This window comes from Camelina sativa, chromosome 6 (genome assembly GCF_030686135.1).
Source record: "Camelina sativa cultivar CO46 ecotype springtype chromosome 6, ASM3068613v1".
Classification (NCBI taxonomy): Eukaryota; Viridiplantae; Streptophyta; class Magnoliopsida; order Brassicales; family Brassicaceae; genus Camelina; species Camelina sativa.
The window spans coordinates 7097219-7116314 of record NC_141885.1 but is presented as its reverse complement, the minus strand read 5'-3'; the positions used below and the strand labels follow the sequence as shown (position 1 = coordinate 7116314).

Sequence of the window (19096 nt, the reverse complement as noted above, 5' to 3'; positions counted from 1 at the left end):
TTATTTTATTGTTGACATACATTATCTTTATTATTCACGAAAATTAAGTCGTGTTACTTGTATTTCATAACAGATATGGAAAATAAAAATATATTTAAAATGACATAAATGGATCATCGATTTCAAAAATTTTACCAGACATTCCAGTATGTTGCATCTTATTTCATGATCTGGTATATGTGCTTACCGCTAAACTCCGTGTACGGACGTGGTTCATATAAATGAAAAGTCTGATTTTACAAACCTTTATACATTGATTTCTTAGCAATTAAATAGAAAAACATGAAAGCAATACTACTTAAAAGATATAGTCTACAATCAATACAACCGAAGACTCATGAGGTTCTTGAAACGCTTCTTAATTAGGTCGTCATGAGGTTCAACTTGTATATCTCTTACCAACCAAATGGAAACAAATTTGAGAGTTCTAAATTTTAAATGAGATGTTTCCATACTTTTAAAATCTTACTATAAAGTTTATATATGCTAGCCTTTTGTTATTACATTTTTAATATAAAAAAATGATTTATACCCCATTACAAATAATTATATACCAATTACCAAACAGGAATTCAAATCTAACTAACTACAACATACTAATCTTTAATGGATAGTTCTACCTAGACTATTTCCAGAATGAATACTTTTAGTCGTTTAATACACATACCTATACGCACTTCGGAATGTTTAGTCCAACAGATGACCACAATATAACAAAAGCACCGATTAAGTTGGTCTCTTCTACAGTTAGTCTTGTATCCTTCATTTTGAACCTATCTATACAAGCACTTGATCCACCACTACATAAAAATGATGTTAAATTTTTTTTTTCTTATAATGAACAATATATTTACTATTTTTAGTTCAATATTAATACTAAAATCTAGAAATGACATATTTTATTTTAAGTAAAATTAAACCATAAAAAAAAATATATGTTTTTCGGTTTGGTTTGGTGGACAATGGTAATATAGATGAAGTTGGATATCAAAAATTAGGTTGCCGGTAGGTTAAATAAAATTTTGTAAGGTTTTAAATATTCCGGGATATTACAGAACTAGATTTATTAATTGTTAACTGAAGGAAAACCGATTCAGAGTTCTAAAATTGAATAATCGAAATTCATGCGAATAGAACCATGAATAATTATTCTAGAACATGACTTTAAGTAGACATTAATTAATCATTTTGCATGATTTGTTTTTAAGTATATAAATATTACTATTAAATATCACTAGAAGAATTAGGGAAATAAGTCTAAACTTTTTCTTTTGTACCTTGGAAATAACAAATCGTTTTTCTTTTAGTAACTTAGACTTTAGGTTAGTGGTAATCAAAAGTTTGGAAAAGAAAAAGAAAAACCTAATTTCATATCAGTTTCTTATACCTTTGCGTCCATTGCCCGGAATGAAATTTTGTAGTTTCGAAAATCTACAATCCTAGGTTCCAATATCAACCATACCCTTTGTTATTTTTGAGTCCTTGAGTTTAGAAGTGATTTGAACCTCATACTTTATGATGCCCTAATTTTCTGAATATGGTTCGAGATTGATAATGGATTTTACTTTTCATGAGAATTTAAAAGGAGGAAGATGAGATGGACCTCCAACTCTAACCAAAAACAAATTTGATCTTGTAATCTCGATTTAATGAGAACGAAATATTTCTTAAGCAATATTGAGCATAAGTATAAACATATACTAGCTAGTATATAGATATACGTATCAGTACCAGTTTTATACAGTATACTGTACCTGTACTGCATTCCACAGATGTACAAACCTAGAAGAGTTACATGAATCCGAGATGTTGTGAGGAAAAATCTTTTGTCCCGCAATTTTTTAATAAATGGTATTTTTCCAAATAACAATCTCTATTTTAATCGTCAAAAGTTACATATCTAATTTGACGAAAAAAAAATATACCCTATCTATATTTCTTGATCTTAATTAAAAACGTTTGAAAATATCTTTAAAGTCAAATTAAATCTATATATTTCCAATAGAAAATGATCTGGGGATCAAAGAGTCAAGATCTATGTTTGATACAAGGACATTTTATTGATGACAACTATTTTTTCATATAATACCAGTGGATTCAGAATTTTGTCCATATTAATTATCCTCTACAAAAATCAATTTAAATATAGGAAGAGCTTTGAAAATAACTTTGAACTTACAATCGTCTAAAAAGATTGACCATCGCATATATAGAAGGCCAGACTATGGTCTATAGGGGTGGTAAATTGGTAATTTTACATAGAAAAATGTATATATTTAGACATGTACTCTTACGTATGTATATAGTATACAAATGCATGAGAGACTATACATATGCTATGGTTATTTATAGATTATAATGTAAGTGCCTAGTGTATGTATATATACGTTGCTAAAGTAGTGGTCCATTGAAAATAAAAAATAACTTAGCTTGGGTTAATGCGATTTAGTAGTAGATTAGTAATAAAAACTTGAGCGCGATAGACCTTTCACGGGTTCACCTTCAAATGTGGTCCGCAGTAACGAAATATATTAATATTTGGTCACTTTTGTTTTTTGTAAATTCATATATCTAGTGTACTATTACCAACTTATATAATGAAAATTATGGGGACCATAATGCATAAATTAGGCTTCAAAATTGTACTAAACCCTAATATTCAAATCTCACGCTGAGCTATCAAAGGTTGGGGACCATCCGAGTTCGCGGTCACAGTAATAAAAATTAAATATAAAGATAATATAATTTTAATCAGAAAAGGAAAAGTAGAAAACGATCTATCATAATATACGATATATATTTTTTCATTAGTGGGATTATAAGACATGGTTTACTATGATGATGGATGACATGCTCTTTGGGAACAACTAGTGGGTATAGATAACTATATTTGAAGAATCAAGTAGATGTGGTACCACAAATGTAGGCCAAGGGGGAACTCTTACACGATGTTGCAATTCTTAAGACAAGTTTGTATTTTGCAATTGACTCTTTGATCAGATTTAGGGACATAGTTTTCTTTCTTTGCCTTCTTTAAATTCCCAACGCTTTGTATTTTCTATACGTGCACGGTCTTTCTTTCAAGGGTAAATAAATACCGTCCATACCACAAAGATGTCATGTTTACCCACTAAACAAAATATCTGCTATATGAGGGATTGAAATACAACCAAGATTTGATTTAAGTAACAACTGTGATGAACACTCAACTGTTGGTGTAGAATGTTGGCTAATAGCATCAATTGTATAAACAATCTGGTTTTAAATTTGATTACAAGAAACTTATATGTTTACTAATATAAAAACCTAGCTATTTATCGGAGAAAATAAATAAACTATATGTATATTTTCTTCAACATCTTTAATTGATTAGCTTAGAACAACCAATGCGAAGGAACATCATTTACAAATAAACTCAGAAGCGGTTTGCGACATATATATTACCTTGACGAGAATTTAAAAGTAAAGAAAAATCAATAAAACTCCTCTTATTGTTTTGGATCTCTTCTAAGTAGGGAGAGTAGGCTGGCAACTCAGCAGGGGAAGACATAAACTTCACCAATTTTAACAGTCGGTAACAAACACTACATATGTAGTGCCCTGACCGCCACCTCTCAATGGACTCCATGAACTGGGATACATCTGTAGTGCCCGGACCGCCACCTCTCAGTGGACTCCATGTCCAATCCCAGTGCATGGGCCCATTTTTCTTAATGGGCTTCACGTCCTCTCACTAGGCCCGTGAGCCCATCCAAATTCGACGGCATGTTTGCTACGTCCGGGAGGTTTTTAAATACTTTTTATCGTCCCTACAAATCACCACATGATCTTTCCATGTGTTTTTTCCTCACTCGCACAGTTCCGACAACCACTTCCCGGAATGTCATCCATCCTGAGATTACTCCAGCTGAAGCACGATTAACTCTGGAGTTTTCTCAGGACCCTTAATCGAAAAGATAAGTGCACTTTGGTGACATAGGTGGTCAAACCAATTCTTTTAAACCTCTCCGCAAGTTTATAAAACTGGGGTGTCATAGGGACTATCAAACCTTGGGGCTGACCATTTATAAAGAACCTTGTACCGCACTGATTGTATGCACCACATAATCCGAATAATCCAAAATGCGGGATTGTATACACCTTGGGGCTGACCATTTATAAGAACCCTATACCGCACTGATTGTATACACCACATGATCTGATTGTATACACCACATGATTTGAATAGTTACTAACTGACTACATTTTGTTTCTGAGTGTCAGTTGTGTAAGTTAAAACCGTATTTTTGAGTCAAATTTTTAAAATTTCTCATTTGGAATTATGATCTCTAACTAACGAGATATTTTCTTTGGCTAACACTCTAATGAGTCTTGATTAAGCTTGATCTCATAACTGATGTTTTGAAAATCTACAAGTTGTGTCAACAATCCTGAAAGCCCTTATACAATGAATATCTGATTAAACTAGCATTATCTCAACTTTTATCAAGATTTTAATTCGACTTAATCTCTTATCTTGGGAGTTTGAATACAATGGACTAGACTTCTTTTTCGAGCCATATAATACATTGCACTTCTTCACAAAGTATGTCTCCCCTCTTTCTTCCCCTCAATACTCTAAAAAAAGAAGATAAAAAGAGTAGAAAAAGATCAGAAAAAGATATATATGAGCCGAGGGATGTCGCATAAACTCATGCACACTTTTTTTTTGCATACTTTGAATCTCATGGGAACCTGTTTAATAAAATAAAATAAAAAGAGCAAGGGGTTAATAAAATAAATAAAATGATATCCTAAAAATTAGGCAAAAATCAGCCCTTTGGAAATGAGAAAGGGAGAGGAAAAGAGATGTATGAAGAATTTTTTGGCAAGAAGATAGACCATATGCCACTGATCGATATTCCCATGGTAAGAACTCGTCTTTATTTGTTTAAATTTATGTAACAAGATTAAATGATATAAGATCAGAGATTCCAAAGGATTGTGGGGTTTGAGTAAGGAATGTTGATGCGGCTCATTGACATAGTATAAGAAGTATGTTTTGAAGTTCAAGGCGATGAAGAGTGCGATGAACAGTTACCAGATGTTGAGTGAGTTCCTCGTTTTCAAACGTCTTTCACAAGTGTAGCTGATATTTTGCTTGAGGGAAAGCAAAAACTAAGTCTGGGGGAGTTGATAAATCAAGGTTTTTACGATTTTACCCATGATATAAGTGTTTTTTCAGTCTTTTGATTTGCTTTTTAGGTTTTTTTGAGTATTTATAGGATTAGGTACTTATTGGCACAAATGTAGCATAATGAAGCAAAATAGGAGGATTTGTATCACATTTGAGCATTGAGGCTAAGCTGTGAAGTTTGAATACAATTTCGCAGAGATGCATCGATCGATGCAGTATTCACATCAAGACAAGTCCGAGTTTCTCGAGTTCTGAAGTTTTGCAAAGCTGCCCCAAAATTTTCCCTAATTACAATATTAAGTCCCTCGCGTGTTTAGAGATATATAAATAGGATTTTAGGTTTTAGAAACCCTTAAGCTTTATTTTCTGCAAATTTTTCAGAGAGATATCTAGAGAGCTTTTGGAGAAAAGTCAGAACTCAACCCTGTTGAGAGATATTTCAAACTCCCTTACTTCTCTATTCTATTTTCTTATGCAATTTATTCATATTTTGATTTGTGTCTTTACAATAATTTTTGAGTAACTTTTTTGTTAGGTTTAGGGATTCTCGTTAGAATTTTTATGGTTTATTAGATCTGTTGATTTCTTGGCATTCATATTCTTCTGTGTTCTTCATCTTTGGTTGTCTTGATTGATCACCTAGAATTAATAACCTAGGAAAATAATAATTGATTTTCCTTACAAAAACCTTTGATGAACAAAATTGCTTTTTACAAAGAGATTGATTTTGCAATTTTGTGAACAAACTAAACTTGTTTTCAAAGCTGGTTTTCAACTTGAATTTTACAAACAAATTTAAATTTTTTAGTTTTAAACTTATATTATATTTGCAATGAGTATTGATTTATTTTATAACAGAGTTTAGAATTCATGATCTAATTTTACAATAGAATCATCCACAATACTTAATCATTTGATTGAAAGGATAAAGGTTGTGGTATGCCGTAAAACTCCATCTCTTTTCTTATGGTTCCTGGTGAGCTCATTAAACTCCCCTATTAGAAACCAAGGAGTGGATCGAAGTAACCAATACGAGTTAACCGGTGACAAACATCTTCCGATTTTTCCAAAGAGGATCCCCATAGACAACAAATAGATGAATTAATTTATCCTTAAACTATGTATTGAAAACTCGTTAGCTTAAACTATCGTATTAAGCTTATTGGATAATAAAAAGGTTAAAAGAAGCAAAACCTCTTTAAAATATGAACATACCTTATTCTAGAAAACAGTATAATATTAATAAATAATTAAAAGATGAAAGATTCTTATACCAAATTGAAAATAGATAGTTGACGATTAGGGAAGATGCTTTGCATATAATTGGACACCATTCTTGCATGCTCCAATTTGCACCATCAACCTTTTTCAACTTTTTTTTTTCCTTTTGTGCATCCATCAAAATAATTATGAATTCAACCTTCTTTTGGTTATTATATATAAATGGGGTACTGAACGATACCAATAATAAATTATCGAAACCATTGGCAAATTTACAATATATGCACCAACCTCTCTAGATATCAAATAAGAACTTTGGGTATGAAAGAGTTCAAAATAATCCTAAATATTTTTCTTATTGATTCTTTCCAATAATATTTTAATTAGAATTACAGTTTTGAAACCCATGATTTTTCCCAGTCCATGCATTCAGCGGTACACTCACTTATGTTCTAATTTTGCTTTTAACGAACATGTTTTCTTATGTTACTTTTTTGTAATGAGTACATAAGTGTACTTATCAATTGCCAAATTTTAATATTTTATAGTATTGGCACATCTAGTAAAATGTAAAATCTAGTTGGGAAGTTTTGGAAGAATCTATCAAGAGACCGTATTTATCCTCCTAACACACGTTAAAATAATAAAATGTGCTGATCTCGCTTAGAAAGTAGTTTCTTATATTCGCTAATAATAAATGAGATGCATTATGTATCATCCATGTCTGTGAAAGTTCCTATTGCGACAAAATAAAGGCAGAAAACTTCGACAAAATTGTTTTGTTTGCATCTACTGTTAAAAAATCTATGAAAGTTTTCATTACCTTGGCTTAGTCTTTTCACGAAAAACATAATAGAAGAATCATTATACTTCCAAGAGAATATGAATTTTGATGGTGTTTAAGATCTAAATAATGGCCTCAATAGTAAATTAAAAGTATAAGAAAACAACCATCGTTTCTTTAAAAATATTAAGAAATCGTCAAAGTGAAAAGTAATCATTAAACTGAAAACGAATAACTTAATGCAAACAAATCCTATTATGCCATTAGGCCTAAGCCCATGTGTTAAATTTTTCCCAAAGCCTAAAGCCTAATCGAGCTGGTTGGCCACTGTTTGAGAGGGGAAGTACATACATGTGTGGTAGGAAGGTGTTATGCACTGCACGGAGTCCCAGTGAGATATGGTTCATATACTTGCAATGGAATTCCGTATGGTGACTCATTGCTCCTCTTCTCCCCCAATAACATGCTTAGGTATTAGTAAAATGCGAATCTAAAGAATCTGCTTTGAAGTCCTCGAGATAAGAAGGATATCCATCAGATCGATTATTGCATTATTAATTTCATATTTCTTATTAGAGGATAAATAAGCAAAGAGTAATCTTTTACTCATGGACGTAGCTGTCGCAAGCAAAAGATGAGGTGATTTCAACCAACGATGATGTTGGAACCAGAAAACCAGAGGAGAAGCGTGTTGTGAAGGTTAACGGAGATGCAAAGATGAAAGGGTTAAGAGAAGTAGCATGGTTCAAAGCGACAAAATAAGTAACAACATTGGAGAGCTTGAGTCTCAATTAGTTAATGGATGGATATTCTAGAATATATACTTTTAAAGGTGTCATGATCATGAACGGAGACGCGAATGAAATATAGCCAAGATCACATCAGTTGGTTGATACGCTGTTATGGAGTCATTAAAGCTAGTGAGCAACTTTATCATAATTCTTGTGTTTTGGCTAATTTTTTTTTCTTGTTATCACATCTTGGAATTTTAGTCACTTTACGATACTTCCTAAGAAAACATCAACAAAGATAAGCTTTCAACAGCCAATACTCTCTCGTGCATGCACATGGATCCTTTATGCGCTGCCAAATTCTGATTTTCCCATCACTACAAGTACTCCACGATGGTTGTAATAGCGTTTGTGCCACAAGTTAAGGCATTGTAATATTATTGGTGATTGTTATTGACAGATTACAATGTGCAATTGCCTAAAGCTGATCTTTGCCTAAAACTGAATTTCTTTTGAGGCCCACTTATAAACAGATAAAAGCCAACATATATAAAAGATTCGAACCCTTTACTTCCGCAACACAATATCATTTACGAATTAATATTCTACTGCCCTAACACATACTTGTTGGGCCTCCACTAAAATATAGAGGCTGATGTACATGTTTATGAGATTTTTTGTAAGTGAGTTCAAAATATAACGGGTTTTGTGAAAGCAAATAAGTCATCTAGTCCGAAAATAGGACGGGTTGTCTACCGACGATATACGAAAAACAAGTTTAGTCAAAAAAGAGAGTAAAAAAAGGAGAAAATTCATGGTTAACTGTCATGGTTAGGATAAGGAAAGACCGGAAAACATGTGAAAATAAAGATTTGTTTGCAATATGGTCGAAAAGAACTGATCCATAATGTGTTCATGTTAAGAGAAGACTAGATTCTAGAAGTAGTAAAAAAAGAACCAAAATTGGTCAAAGACTATGCCCGGAGAATGGTCAGAAAATATAGTCTGAGTATGGGAATAACAAAAGAAAAATTGCTATTATGCTGTCTCAAGTTAAATATTTCTTTTTTAAAATCGGATCCATCCTCTTGTTAACTAACATATGTATCAGGCTATGCGTTTGGGTTCAGGTAAGATTCAAGTCCATCAGTATATTAATAGAGCCAGCCCTACATTTTATGAGGCTTATCATAGAAAAAGACAATTTTAACTAAAAAAAATTGTAAGTAAAAAACGGGGGAGAAAATAAATGTAGAGACTAGAGAGTGATAGTTGGGAATTCGAACCCAGGATCTGCCCATCAAAAATACTACCACTAGACCGAAAAAATAATTTATATAGATTATCTGGCTGCAAGCATTAGCTTGGCTGGCTTGTACCCATGACCTGCTCTAGGCCTATACATGTACTAGGTGCTCAAGTGTTTTTCATCTATTACCGTTTCTTATTCCTCTGCGAGCCGATAAATTAATCTCAAATTTGATATGACGTAAGGACCACACCGATTAGAGTGTGAGATTTAGCATATCACAAGATAGGAGGCTCTATATATGGAACAATTATTGGTCTCTCTCAATCATTTTGTGGAGCAAAGATTAATTTTTTTACCTACCACATGCGTAAGTAATATAGTCTAAACAACTTTACCAGATGGGTCAAATATATTTACAAACTTGAATTTTCACTTAAGGAAACTCATACCTTGCCCGAGCTTCAAACACAAAACCAGGAGTTGTGTGTTCAGCTACCCGTGTCTTGCTCATTATCACATTTTTAAACCGGTCTGCATCCAACCACTCTATCTATTAATCAGTTTTAATTTATCCCTAATGTTGAGGCCACAACACTTGGAAACAAACGAGAAAAAGGTGGAATTACTTAGGCGAACGTAAAAGAGGTGAGGATAGACTGACTGCATCATAACCTTCCTATATTATTCTGAAATAAATATTGTAAAGCCACTGAAAAATTATCATGAATAAGCTACAAATTTTCCATAAAATGTGAATTATTGAATTATAATTATTGTAACTTTAAAAAAAAGTGTTGTAAATTTTTGATATGAATTTACGATGTTTTACTTCAAGTAAAATCTTTAACAACTTCAATACGCCGAAAACAATCATTGGTTTCACAGCAAAAGAATTATATATATATATATATATATATATATATATATATATATATATATATATAAAGGAATATCTATCACTTTATCTTCCCCTCATATTTAACCAATATAACTATTGAGAAATATAACCCAAATATGTTTTTATAAGAATAAAATGTGTGATGGAGTCAAGGTTTTACTGAAATACTCAAATGCATGATGACTACAAACTTTTACGGTTTATGGAATCAATAAATGGAAAGAAATTGTTAAGACTATTTATTCCATAAACTTATACAAACAATGGTATAATTTTCGAGACATACATTCCAAACCATTTTATTAGTCTCACTCTGATCTATTTAGTAAGAGATATCACTACTAAAGGTAGAAAATACACAATGAGGTCTTTTAATATTTCTATTAACCATACCAAGACACAATTTCTTGATATCTTCGATCATACTAATTAAAAAATATAACCACCCATGTAAAAGCCATTATAACTACAATCCCCTGATCCACACGACAGGGCCTCGATTCCACCATCGGGAAACTTCTCAGATAAATCTGCAGGTATCCTCTGTCCTGAGCCATCACCAAAACCATGCAGATCATCGTCGTTTAGATTCCACAAGTTGCCCCACAGGTGACTTTCATCGATCATAGAGTGGTCGGATGAGGTTGTTGCAACACTTTGTGGCATAGAGAATTGGTCATTGAAGACACTAGTCGGGTAATACAAAGAGGAAGCTACGTTTTGCTCGTTCTCGAGATTCATGTGGTCTCGGGACACTAGCTGAAAGGGGTGACTTTGAGGTTGTGCTTGTGGTTGTGGTTTCAGTTCTACTTCTTGTTTCCGGGATTGAGATCTTTTAACTTTTTCTTGCTTCGAAGATGATGTTTCCTTTTTCTTGTAATGTGTTCTCCAATAGTTTTTAATCTCATTATCTGTTCGTCCTGGTAAATATCTTGCGATTGTAGACCACCTATATATATTTTGTGAAAGCGATATGTAAATTCCCATGAAGTATATTGAATACGTATAAAAAAAACTAAACGTACGTGTACTAATGCAAACGTATGATGATAAACCTTAAAAAAAATCATGAACTCATGAGCAATAGTAGGGGACTATGATATTTTAGTAAAAACTTTGGGGTAATTGTGATTCTTTATGATTATAGAAAAGCTTTTTTATTATAGAATATCAATCTAGTATGTAGACTTGCATGTTGTTCAGAAATAAATAAATAAATAAATAAGAGGAGCTTACTTGTTACCCCAAAGGGAATGAAGTTCAAGGATGATTCCTTCTTCTTGAGGAGTGATTTGTCCTCTCTTAAGTCCTGGCCTCAAGTAGTTCACCCACCTTAGTCTACAGCTCTTACCACTTCTATTCAACCCTATTTTTCAGTTCCATGAAAAAAATGGGCAATATATATACAGTAAATGGGTTTGACGTATAACATGAATATGTAACAATTAATGGAACTTGATGATCTTTATCTATATAATATGGTGTGAATCTTTCCTATTTTAACATTTTCTCGACCAAAATGCTGGAATAAAGAAAAAGGTCTAATCTACGTAAAATGTTCTCAAACTGATCAAAGTCAACTCCAGAAACGTTAACACAGGGAATCATAAGATCATCTTTTCATTTTCGAAAAAAATAACCCTAGAAAGCTCTCCACCATGACATTTTCCTCTTTCTTTTTGTGAAAAGTGTCTTATAGATTTCTTTTTTAAAAAAAAAATATGAAAGAATCAAGAGTGAAATATATAATCAAGAGCTTAATCGGGTCAACTACCCCTTATACAGTATATGATCTCATACTTATCTTTATTAATCGTCATAAAAGCATGTGTTAATTAATTTTATATTATGATTATAAATTGAATCTAACTTACAATATTGATATATTAAATAACAAAAGAAATAGAAAAACTCAATTAGGAAGAGGGATGGCTATCTGTTGATGATTCAGACATTCAGTATAGATTGCCTTAGTAATATGTGTACGATATTATGATCTAGCAACTATGAAGATTCGATACGTAACAGATATGTACATATAAAAGCTATGATTGAATCAAAATAGTTACCTGCACACTTAGCAACAGTGCTCCATCTTCCTTCACCATGCGTAGTAACATACTCTGCAAGAAGTTTGTCTTCTTCAAGTGTCCATGGTCCCTTTCTACATCCTTGTTGTTGCTGTTGTTGTTGATAAGGATCATGATCATGCTTTTGATGATGGCCTTGAACTCCCCAATCAAGCATACCTGTTCAATTCTCACAAAACTCTTATCACACACAAACCAATACTACAAGTTTTGGCTGTGTGAGAGACTGTGATTAATCTGCTCTTCTATGTTTCTATGTTTGAACATGTGTGTGTGTATAAATACTATGTGTGTCTATTAATCTATATGCTTGACAACAGACACTTCTTACTTTTTTAAGGTGTTTGATTCTATATATTATATTTCATTTACTTTAGCTAAAGACTCTAGATTAACCATGTAGCATATGCATTATCATTAGCCTCACATATTATAAAATTTTTACTTAAGTTCCTCAATCACGGAAACAATCTTGAGAAGCCACTAATGTTCGAACAAGTGTCGACGCCATAATGAGAACCAGCTCATTATTTTCTTACCCAATTAAGAATTTACAAGTACCCCATTACTAAATCCATACATAGATCCGTACAATAAATATATTCGTCATCACTAAACATATATTCTTGAACAACAATGTTTTGTCTTTGGACACTTCAAAAGTTTCTTATAGACATCATCAGAGGCATAACTTTGTTCTGGATTCAGTTCTTGGGAGAAAAAATTAAAAAAATATAGTTTTAGTTTACTAGTGGGTTGTCTTTATTTTATTGAAAAGAACTTATGAGCCAGTAGAATCTCAACATCTGTGTAATAAAATAATGAGAAAGAGGCATGCTTTAAGAGTAATTCGTGATTAGTTTATAAATATAAAAATATAATTATGCTCGAAATAATGGGCCTAATAGAAAAATAAGAAAATGCTTTCCATTCAATAAAAGTATCGATGACTCACCTTGTGTGCATGTGGCCTTTCGGTTATACGTATCAGCATTTATGGCAATGTTAGGGTTTTCTTGAATTGGTTAAACCGATTCAACCAAGATAAAACGATCTACTTCTTTTTTTAGTTTTAACTTTTAACCAGTTAACTATTATTTTGAAGATAAAATTTGAAAACTGTACTAAAATAATTTATAAAAAAAGTACCTTACCTTCGTAGTCGAAGATGCAACTTGCCTAGTTCATGGAATTTAAAAATATATATTGTTTAGTTACCATGTTAATATATAACAATTAGAAGTTTTTGTTGTTATAATTTTTTTTTTCTGGTTTAAGATACGGAATGCAGGGGATTTGGCTAATACGCCGGTCTATTATGGTCCAATGATTGACAAAAAAAAATATATCCTAGAAATTTAAAAATGCTCTTTATCTATACTGAGTAATTTCAAAAGTAACTATTTCATAAAAATTATCAAAAATATTTTGAAAATTTGAGATTCATCCAAATATGTATAAAATGCCTTAGAATACTATACCTTATGAATTTCTTGTAAAACCCTAAAAATATATTGTAAATTAAAACCTTATAATATATTTTGTAAACTTTTAAATGTAGTTGGATCGAGTAATTCTAAACTTTAAATATATTTCTAAATTTTTCATATTAAAATGAAAGCTATTTTTGAAAATGAACAACTAGAAAACAGTTAAAAAACACATTAAAAAAGTATATTTTCAAAAAATATTAATAAAAACCCATATATGAGTCCATGAGGCTTAGAATCGGTTCTGTCGGAAGCATTGTGAGCAACCCTAAGAGAATGATATGTGGCATCTCCTGATAGGTGGGTTCAGAAATATAAATAAGAATTTTTTTTTTTCTCATTTCTTTTTCCCTTTCTTGCCGATTGTTTCTCTCTCTTCTCTCTCCCTTGCTTCGGTGATAAAACATGCGATTTCTTGAGAAATCGAAGAAATCAATGGATTCACGTTGAATCCATTGAATTTTCCGGCGCAAAATGGTTGTTTGTTGGTCAGCCGGAGGCGATGGCTTCCAGATCTGTGTAACCGTGAGATATGACGGTTCGGTTCTCACGACAATCGATGGCGGAGATTATTTTGATGTTATCTTCACCCAAATGACGACGGCAGACAAACGACGGTGGTGTAACCGTGAGATACGAAGGTTCGTGTTCTCAGTTCTGATTTATTGATGGGATTATTCTGATGTTAGAGTTTCGGATCGTTCTCGAAATATGTTTAATATTCTGATATTAAACTGATTATGAGATTAGTTTGATGTTCAGTTGATTATTAGATTAGTTTGATGGCGTGTTGATTTGGAGATTTGTTTGGAGGGTTTATGGTTGTAATCGATTTATTGTATTTTTTTTTTTAGATTAGTCTCTTATTGTTATTAAGAGTAGAATGTTTTTTGTGTTTTGTTTGTATAAGTAATTGTGTGATTACTATTGATATCAATGTCATGTTTTGTGCGAGGTGAAATGGATTTGATTTTGGAGTGATAATCATGAAGTGGTGAGAACGACATGGATTCTCTTATTTTAAAAGGTATCGTACTCTACCTTTCACATGTTGTTGATAGATATTGTTTGCGGTTGTGTGTTGGGATGAATTATTAGATTTGAGATGAGGTTGAGTGTTATTTTTGCTTTGTGTTTTGTATAAATTATTGTGTGAAAAGGTATGGTCTTATAGCTTTCATAAGTCATGAACCGTTTGTTGTTGTCTTATTTGATCAAGTGTTTGAGTGTGAGTTTGAGTTTGAGTTTGATCAAGTGTTTGAGTGTTATGTTTGCTTTGTGTTTAGTTTAAATTATTGAGTTTAAATTTTCCGAGAGTGTTCTTGTCTTATCTCATCAAGTGTTTGAGTGTGAGTTTGTAATTTAATTGGAGTTAGATTAGGTAAGAGTCGAGTCTGTCATTAAATTGGAGTTATATTAGGTACTTGTCGAATCAGTCATTGATGAATGCTTCAACATCAAACTTATTGTTTGATGTTATAGGGTTTGTAGGTTGTTTTAATGTGATAAATGTGTGGTTGTTGTAGTGTAGGTAAAAACTTAAAGTTGAAAACCTAAACCCACTTGTTTTTAAAAGTAAACTTCAATGTAAACTTAAAAGTAAAACCTAACCAGCTAACATTGAGCTCATTATTAACCCTCAATGTTAAGCAATAACATAAACAATTAATTTCTTCTCTACAAAACCTTTTCGTTTTACATCTGTTTTCACTAACATCCGAAATGTTAATCGCATTCCACAACAAACATGTTTTGTTGATCTTATGAATTCTCAAAACGATTCTATCGGTTCAGATAATCCGATTCTTACAAATACATCCTCTTCTCAGCCTGTCCATTTTAACTCTACCTTCTCTTCTCAGCCACTTCACTTTAGCCCGGCACAAGAGTCTGAAGACTGTATCGAGTTAACGGTTGATGAGAATGAAAAAGACGAAGGAAGAGGAATTAGAAAGCGGTGGAGTGCAGAGGAGGATATCAACCTAATTAGCGCTTGGTTGAACACAAGCAAGGATCCAGTTGTAAGTAATGAGCAGCAGCTTCAAAGTTTCTGGAAGAGGGTTGCTGACTACTACAAAGAAAACGATGGCTCATCTGTTTCAATAGCAAGAGGGCATTCACAATGTAAGGCTAGGTGGAACAAGATAAACCGTCTAGTCAATAAGTTTGTGGGGTGTTATGCACAAGCGAGTTCAAGGAGAAAGAGTGGAGAATCAAAAGATGATGTATTGAGATTGGCGTATGAGTTTTTTAAGAACGACATGGACAAGCCATTTATGCTAGGACATTGCTGGAGGGAATTGAAGCATGATCAGAAATGGATCACAGAGGAGTGTAACCATAAGCGGACTAAACTCGCTTCAGATGGAGCAGGAGCATACTCACCCGGAGAGTGCAAGGATGGATCCGAGATGAGACCTCCGAGGGTTAAAGTTGCTAAGAAAAAAGGGAAGAAACCGGCTGTTAGTATTGATGTGGAGGATGGGTATGTGGTTAAGTTGGATAAGATAATAGCAATGAAGGATCAAGAACAAGCGGCTAAAGAGAGGAACAGCAAAATGAGACTGCTAGACAGCCTCCTTAACAAGACTGAACTAACACCCACTGAAGCCCTACTTAGAGACAAATTGGTTGATCAAATGTTGACAAACATTTAGGTTTCCATATTATATCTCTTGTTTGTTTAATTCTTAGTTTATCTCCTCATTATTTTGTCTCTTGTTTGTTTATCTCATGTTTAACTCTTGTTTATCTTTTGTTTCAGGTTTTGGGACAACATAGTAAGGAGTCTCGTGAAGGGAAACATGTTGGCTTGCAGATATTTAGTGTTGTGTGTTGAAGCAAATGACTAGGATGGAAGCGAGTTGTAACCCGTGAATGAGGGATGTTTTTTAGTGTCATTCATGGGCCTATCTTTTGTTGTCTTGTTGTGTACAACGGTTGTAACAAGTGAATGGGTGTTGTTTTCTAGTGTCATTCACGGGTTTGTCTTTTGTTGTCTTGTTGTGTACAATGGTTGTAACCCGTGAATGGTCTCTTGTTGCTTGGTTGTTTCTTTTGTAAGGTCTATATATTTGAAAATGTTGTGTACAACTTCATTTGCTTGTTCATCCGATTCTTCTTTTTTTTATATATTCTCTTATCATCCGATTACTCTTCATTTATATTCTCTTATCAACCGATTCTTCTTTTTTTAATAACATCTCAACCGATTCTTCTTATCATAATTTCAGCTTGTTAAATATTCAAACCCATTTCCATTAAGACGAACCCATTTCCATTACAAAATCAAATTTCCATCAACCTTACAACAAAAAACCCATTTCCAATACAAAATAAACCAAAAAATGTCTAATTGGAGTTCCAACCATGAAGTTGATGAAATTGTAGAGGAGGAAGTTGATAATATAGTGGATGAGATCCAATACAACTACACTCACCCAAAAGTACAACCAGCTCCAATAATCCGAAGAGTGCACATTAATAGAGACCGCGAAGAAGGCCACACTCGGTTATGGAATGATTATTTTAGTGATAATCCAACTTACACTCAAGCTATGTTCCGTCGTCGCTTTAGAATGAACAAACCATTGTTCATTCGTATTGTGAATACTATTGAGAATGGAGTCCCATACTTCAGACAAAGGTGAGATGCTTCTGGAAGCCTTGGTCTTTCGGCACTTCAAAAATGTATGTCGGCTATTCGTATGATGGCGTACGGATGTTTGGCAGATGCAACAGATGAATATTTACGACTCGCTGAAACAACCGCCCACAAATTCTTTCTACATTTTGTTAAGGGAGTTATAAATCTGTTTGGAGACGAGTATCTCAGAAGACCTACAACGGATGACCTCTGACGATTGATGAATATTGGAGAACATCGCGGTTTCCCTAGAATGGTAGGGAGCATAGATTGTATGCATTGGGAGTGGAAGAATTGTCCCACTGCATGGAAAGGACAATATTCACGTGGATCTGGATAACCGACTATCGTACTAGAGGCTGTGGCGTCACAAGATTTATGGATTTGGCACGCATTTTTTGGACCACCAGGTACGTTAAATGATATCAATGTGTTGGACCGCTCACCGGTGTTTGACGATATCCTAGAGGGAAGAGCTCCGAGAGTTTCATACGTTGTCAATGGAAGGCAATACAAAATGGCGTACTACCTAACTGACGATATCTATCCCAAATGGGCAACTTTCATCCAATCCATTACACTTCCACGTGGTCGAAAAGCAAAACTCTTTGCTCAAAATCAAGAAGCATGTCGTAAAGATGTAGAGCGTGCATTTGGACTCTTGCAAGCTCGATTTGCAATCGTGAAAAATGCCGCACTTTTTTGGGATAAAGGAAAAATAGGGAAAATAATGAGAGCATGTATCATCCTGCATAACATGATAGTAGAAGACGAACGACATGAATACAATTTCTACTATCCAACAGAGTTCTATCACGGAGAAGTAAGCGGAACTTCCCAAGTCGATTTATCGTATTCTACAGATATGCCAACAACTATCAATAATATGATGGGTATTCGAAATGACTTTCATGATACACAAATGCATGATCGTTTGGAAAAAGACTTGATTGAGCATATCTGGCAAAAATTTGGGGCAACCGCACAATAAATCTTATTCGGAATATTGTTTAATATGTTTAATATTTCAACTTTTGTAATATATGTTTACTATTCCGAATTTTGTAAAATATGTTTAATATTCCAAAGTTTGTAAAATTTTACTGTTTTCTATTTTATATAAGATAAAATATTTAAATAATTGTTTTGTCATTTTAGATAATTAAAGTTTGATAATTAATCAACATAAATTAAAAATATATATATTTAAATGCTAGAGCAACCATCAATTGGGTTCTCTAGTAAATGAGTGATTTTGCTTAAGTACTCTTAGGGTTGCTTTAATTAATTTAGTATTAATAATATAATTATTTAAGATGAGAGTAACCATCGAAGGTTGCTCCACTAATGATGGTCTAAGAAACTAGGATCATTTTTCTATTAAAAACAATATTTATAAAGATACTCTGACAAGGACTCTACAGACATATGGGCAACAATATTTTCAACAAGTATTGGAAAATAATAATTCGCTCGTAAATGAACCACTTGTTTTCTTTCTTGTGTTTGTCTTTGTCTTAACTTAAGGTTATTAAACCATTGGTATATAAAAGAGGTTTGGATTACTTGATACTACAAAAGGTTGGACTGAGTTAATGCAGTGTATATAAGGGTAACTCTCCGACTATCATTTTTTCATAGGTTTCATGTCTACTTCCGATGTATGAATCCACCTATATCCGACAACCGTTTTGTTATGTATGGAAGGCTTTAAAGACTTATTTACCGACCTTATAAATCACCACAAGAGAACTCTCCAATAAAGCTACTAAATGGGTATGCTAAAAATAAGTATCAAGCCGTAACAT

General features: G+C 33.0%; 2 protein-coding genes across 2 annotated transcripts; one reads left to right on the top strand and one right to left on the bottom strand.

Annotated features, from left to right (window-relative positions):
* Positions 1-10278: 10278 nt before the first annotated feature.
* LOC104790596 (uncharacterized) lies at positions 10279-12418 on the bottom strand. The gene is made up of 3 exons (XM_010516371.2): positions 12132-12418; positions 11299-11428; positions 10279-11011 (listed from the first exon to the last, which is right to left on the bottom strand). Exons 1-3 carry the CDS (start codon positions 12307-12309, stop codon positions 10492-10494), a joined length of 828 nt encoding a protein of 275 aa, XP_010514673.1. The 5' UTR covers positions 12310-12418; the 3' UTR covers positions 10279-10491.
* Positions 12419-15405: 2987 nt separating this feature from the next.
* Positions 15406-16299, top strand: LOC104698772 (glutathione S-transferase T3-like). The gene has a single exon (XM_010414169.2). The coding sequence runs from the start codon at positions 15406-15408 to the stop codon at positions 16297-16299; it is 894 nt and encodes a 297-aa protein (XP_010412471.2).
* Positions 16300-19096: the final 2797 nt, after the last annotated feature.

Coding starts and splice junctions, on each gene's coding strand:
- LOC104698772 (XM_010414169.2), top strand. CDS start 15,406: ATGAATTCTCAAAACGATTCTATCGGTTCAGATAATCCGATTCTTACA.
- LOC104790596 (XM_010516371.2), bottom strand. CDS start 12,309: ATGCTTGATTGGGGAGTTCAAGGCCATCATCAAAAGCATGATCATGAT. Junction 11,429..12,131: donor CACTGTTGCTAAGTGTGCAG/GTAACTATTTTG, acceptor ACTGAAAAATAG/GGTTGAATAGAAGTGGTAAG. Junction 11,012..11,298: donor CATTCCCTTTGGGGTAACAA/GTAAGCTCCTCT, acceptor AAATATATATAG/GTGGTCTACAATCGCAAGAT.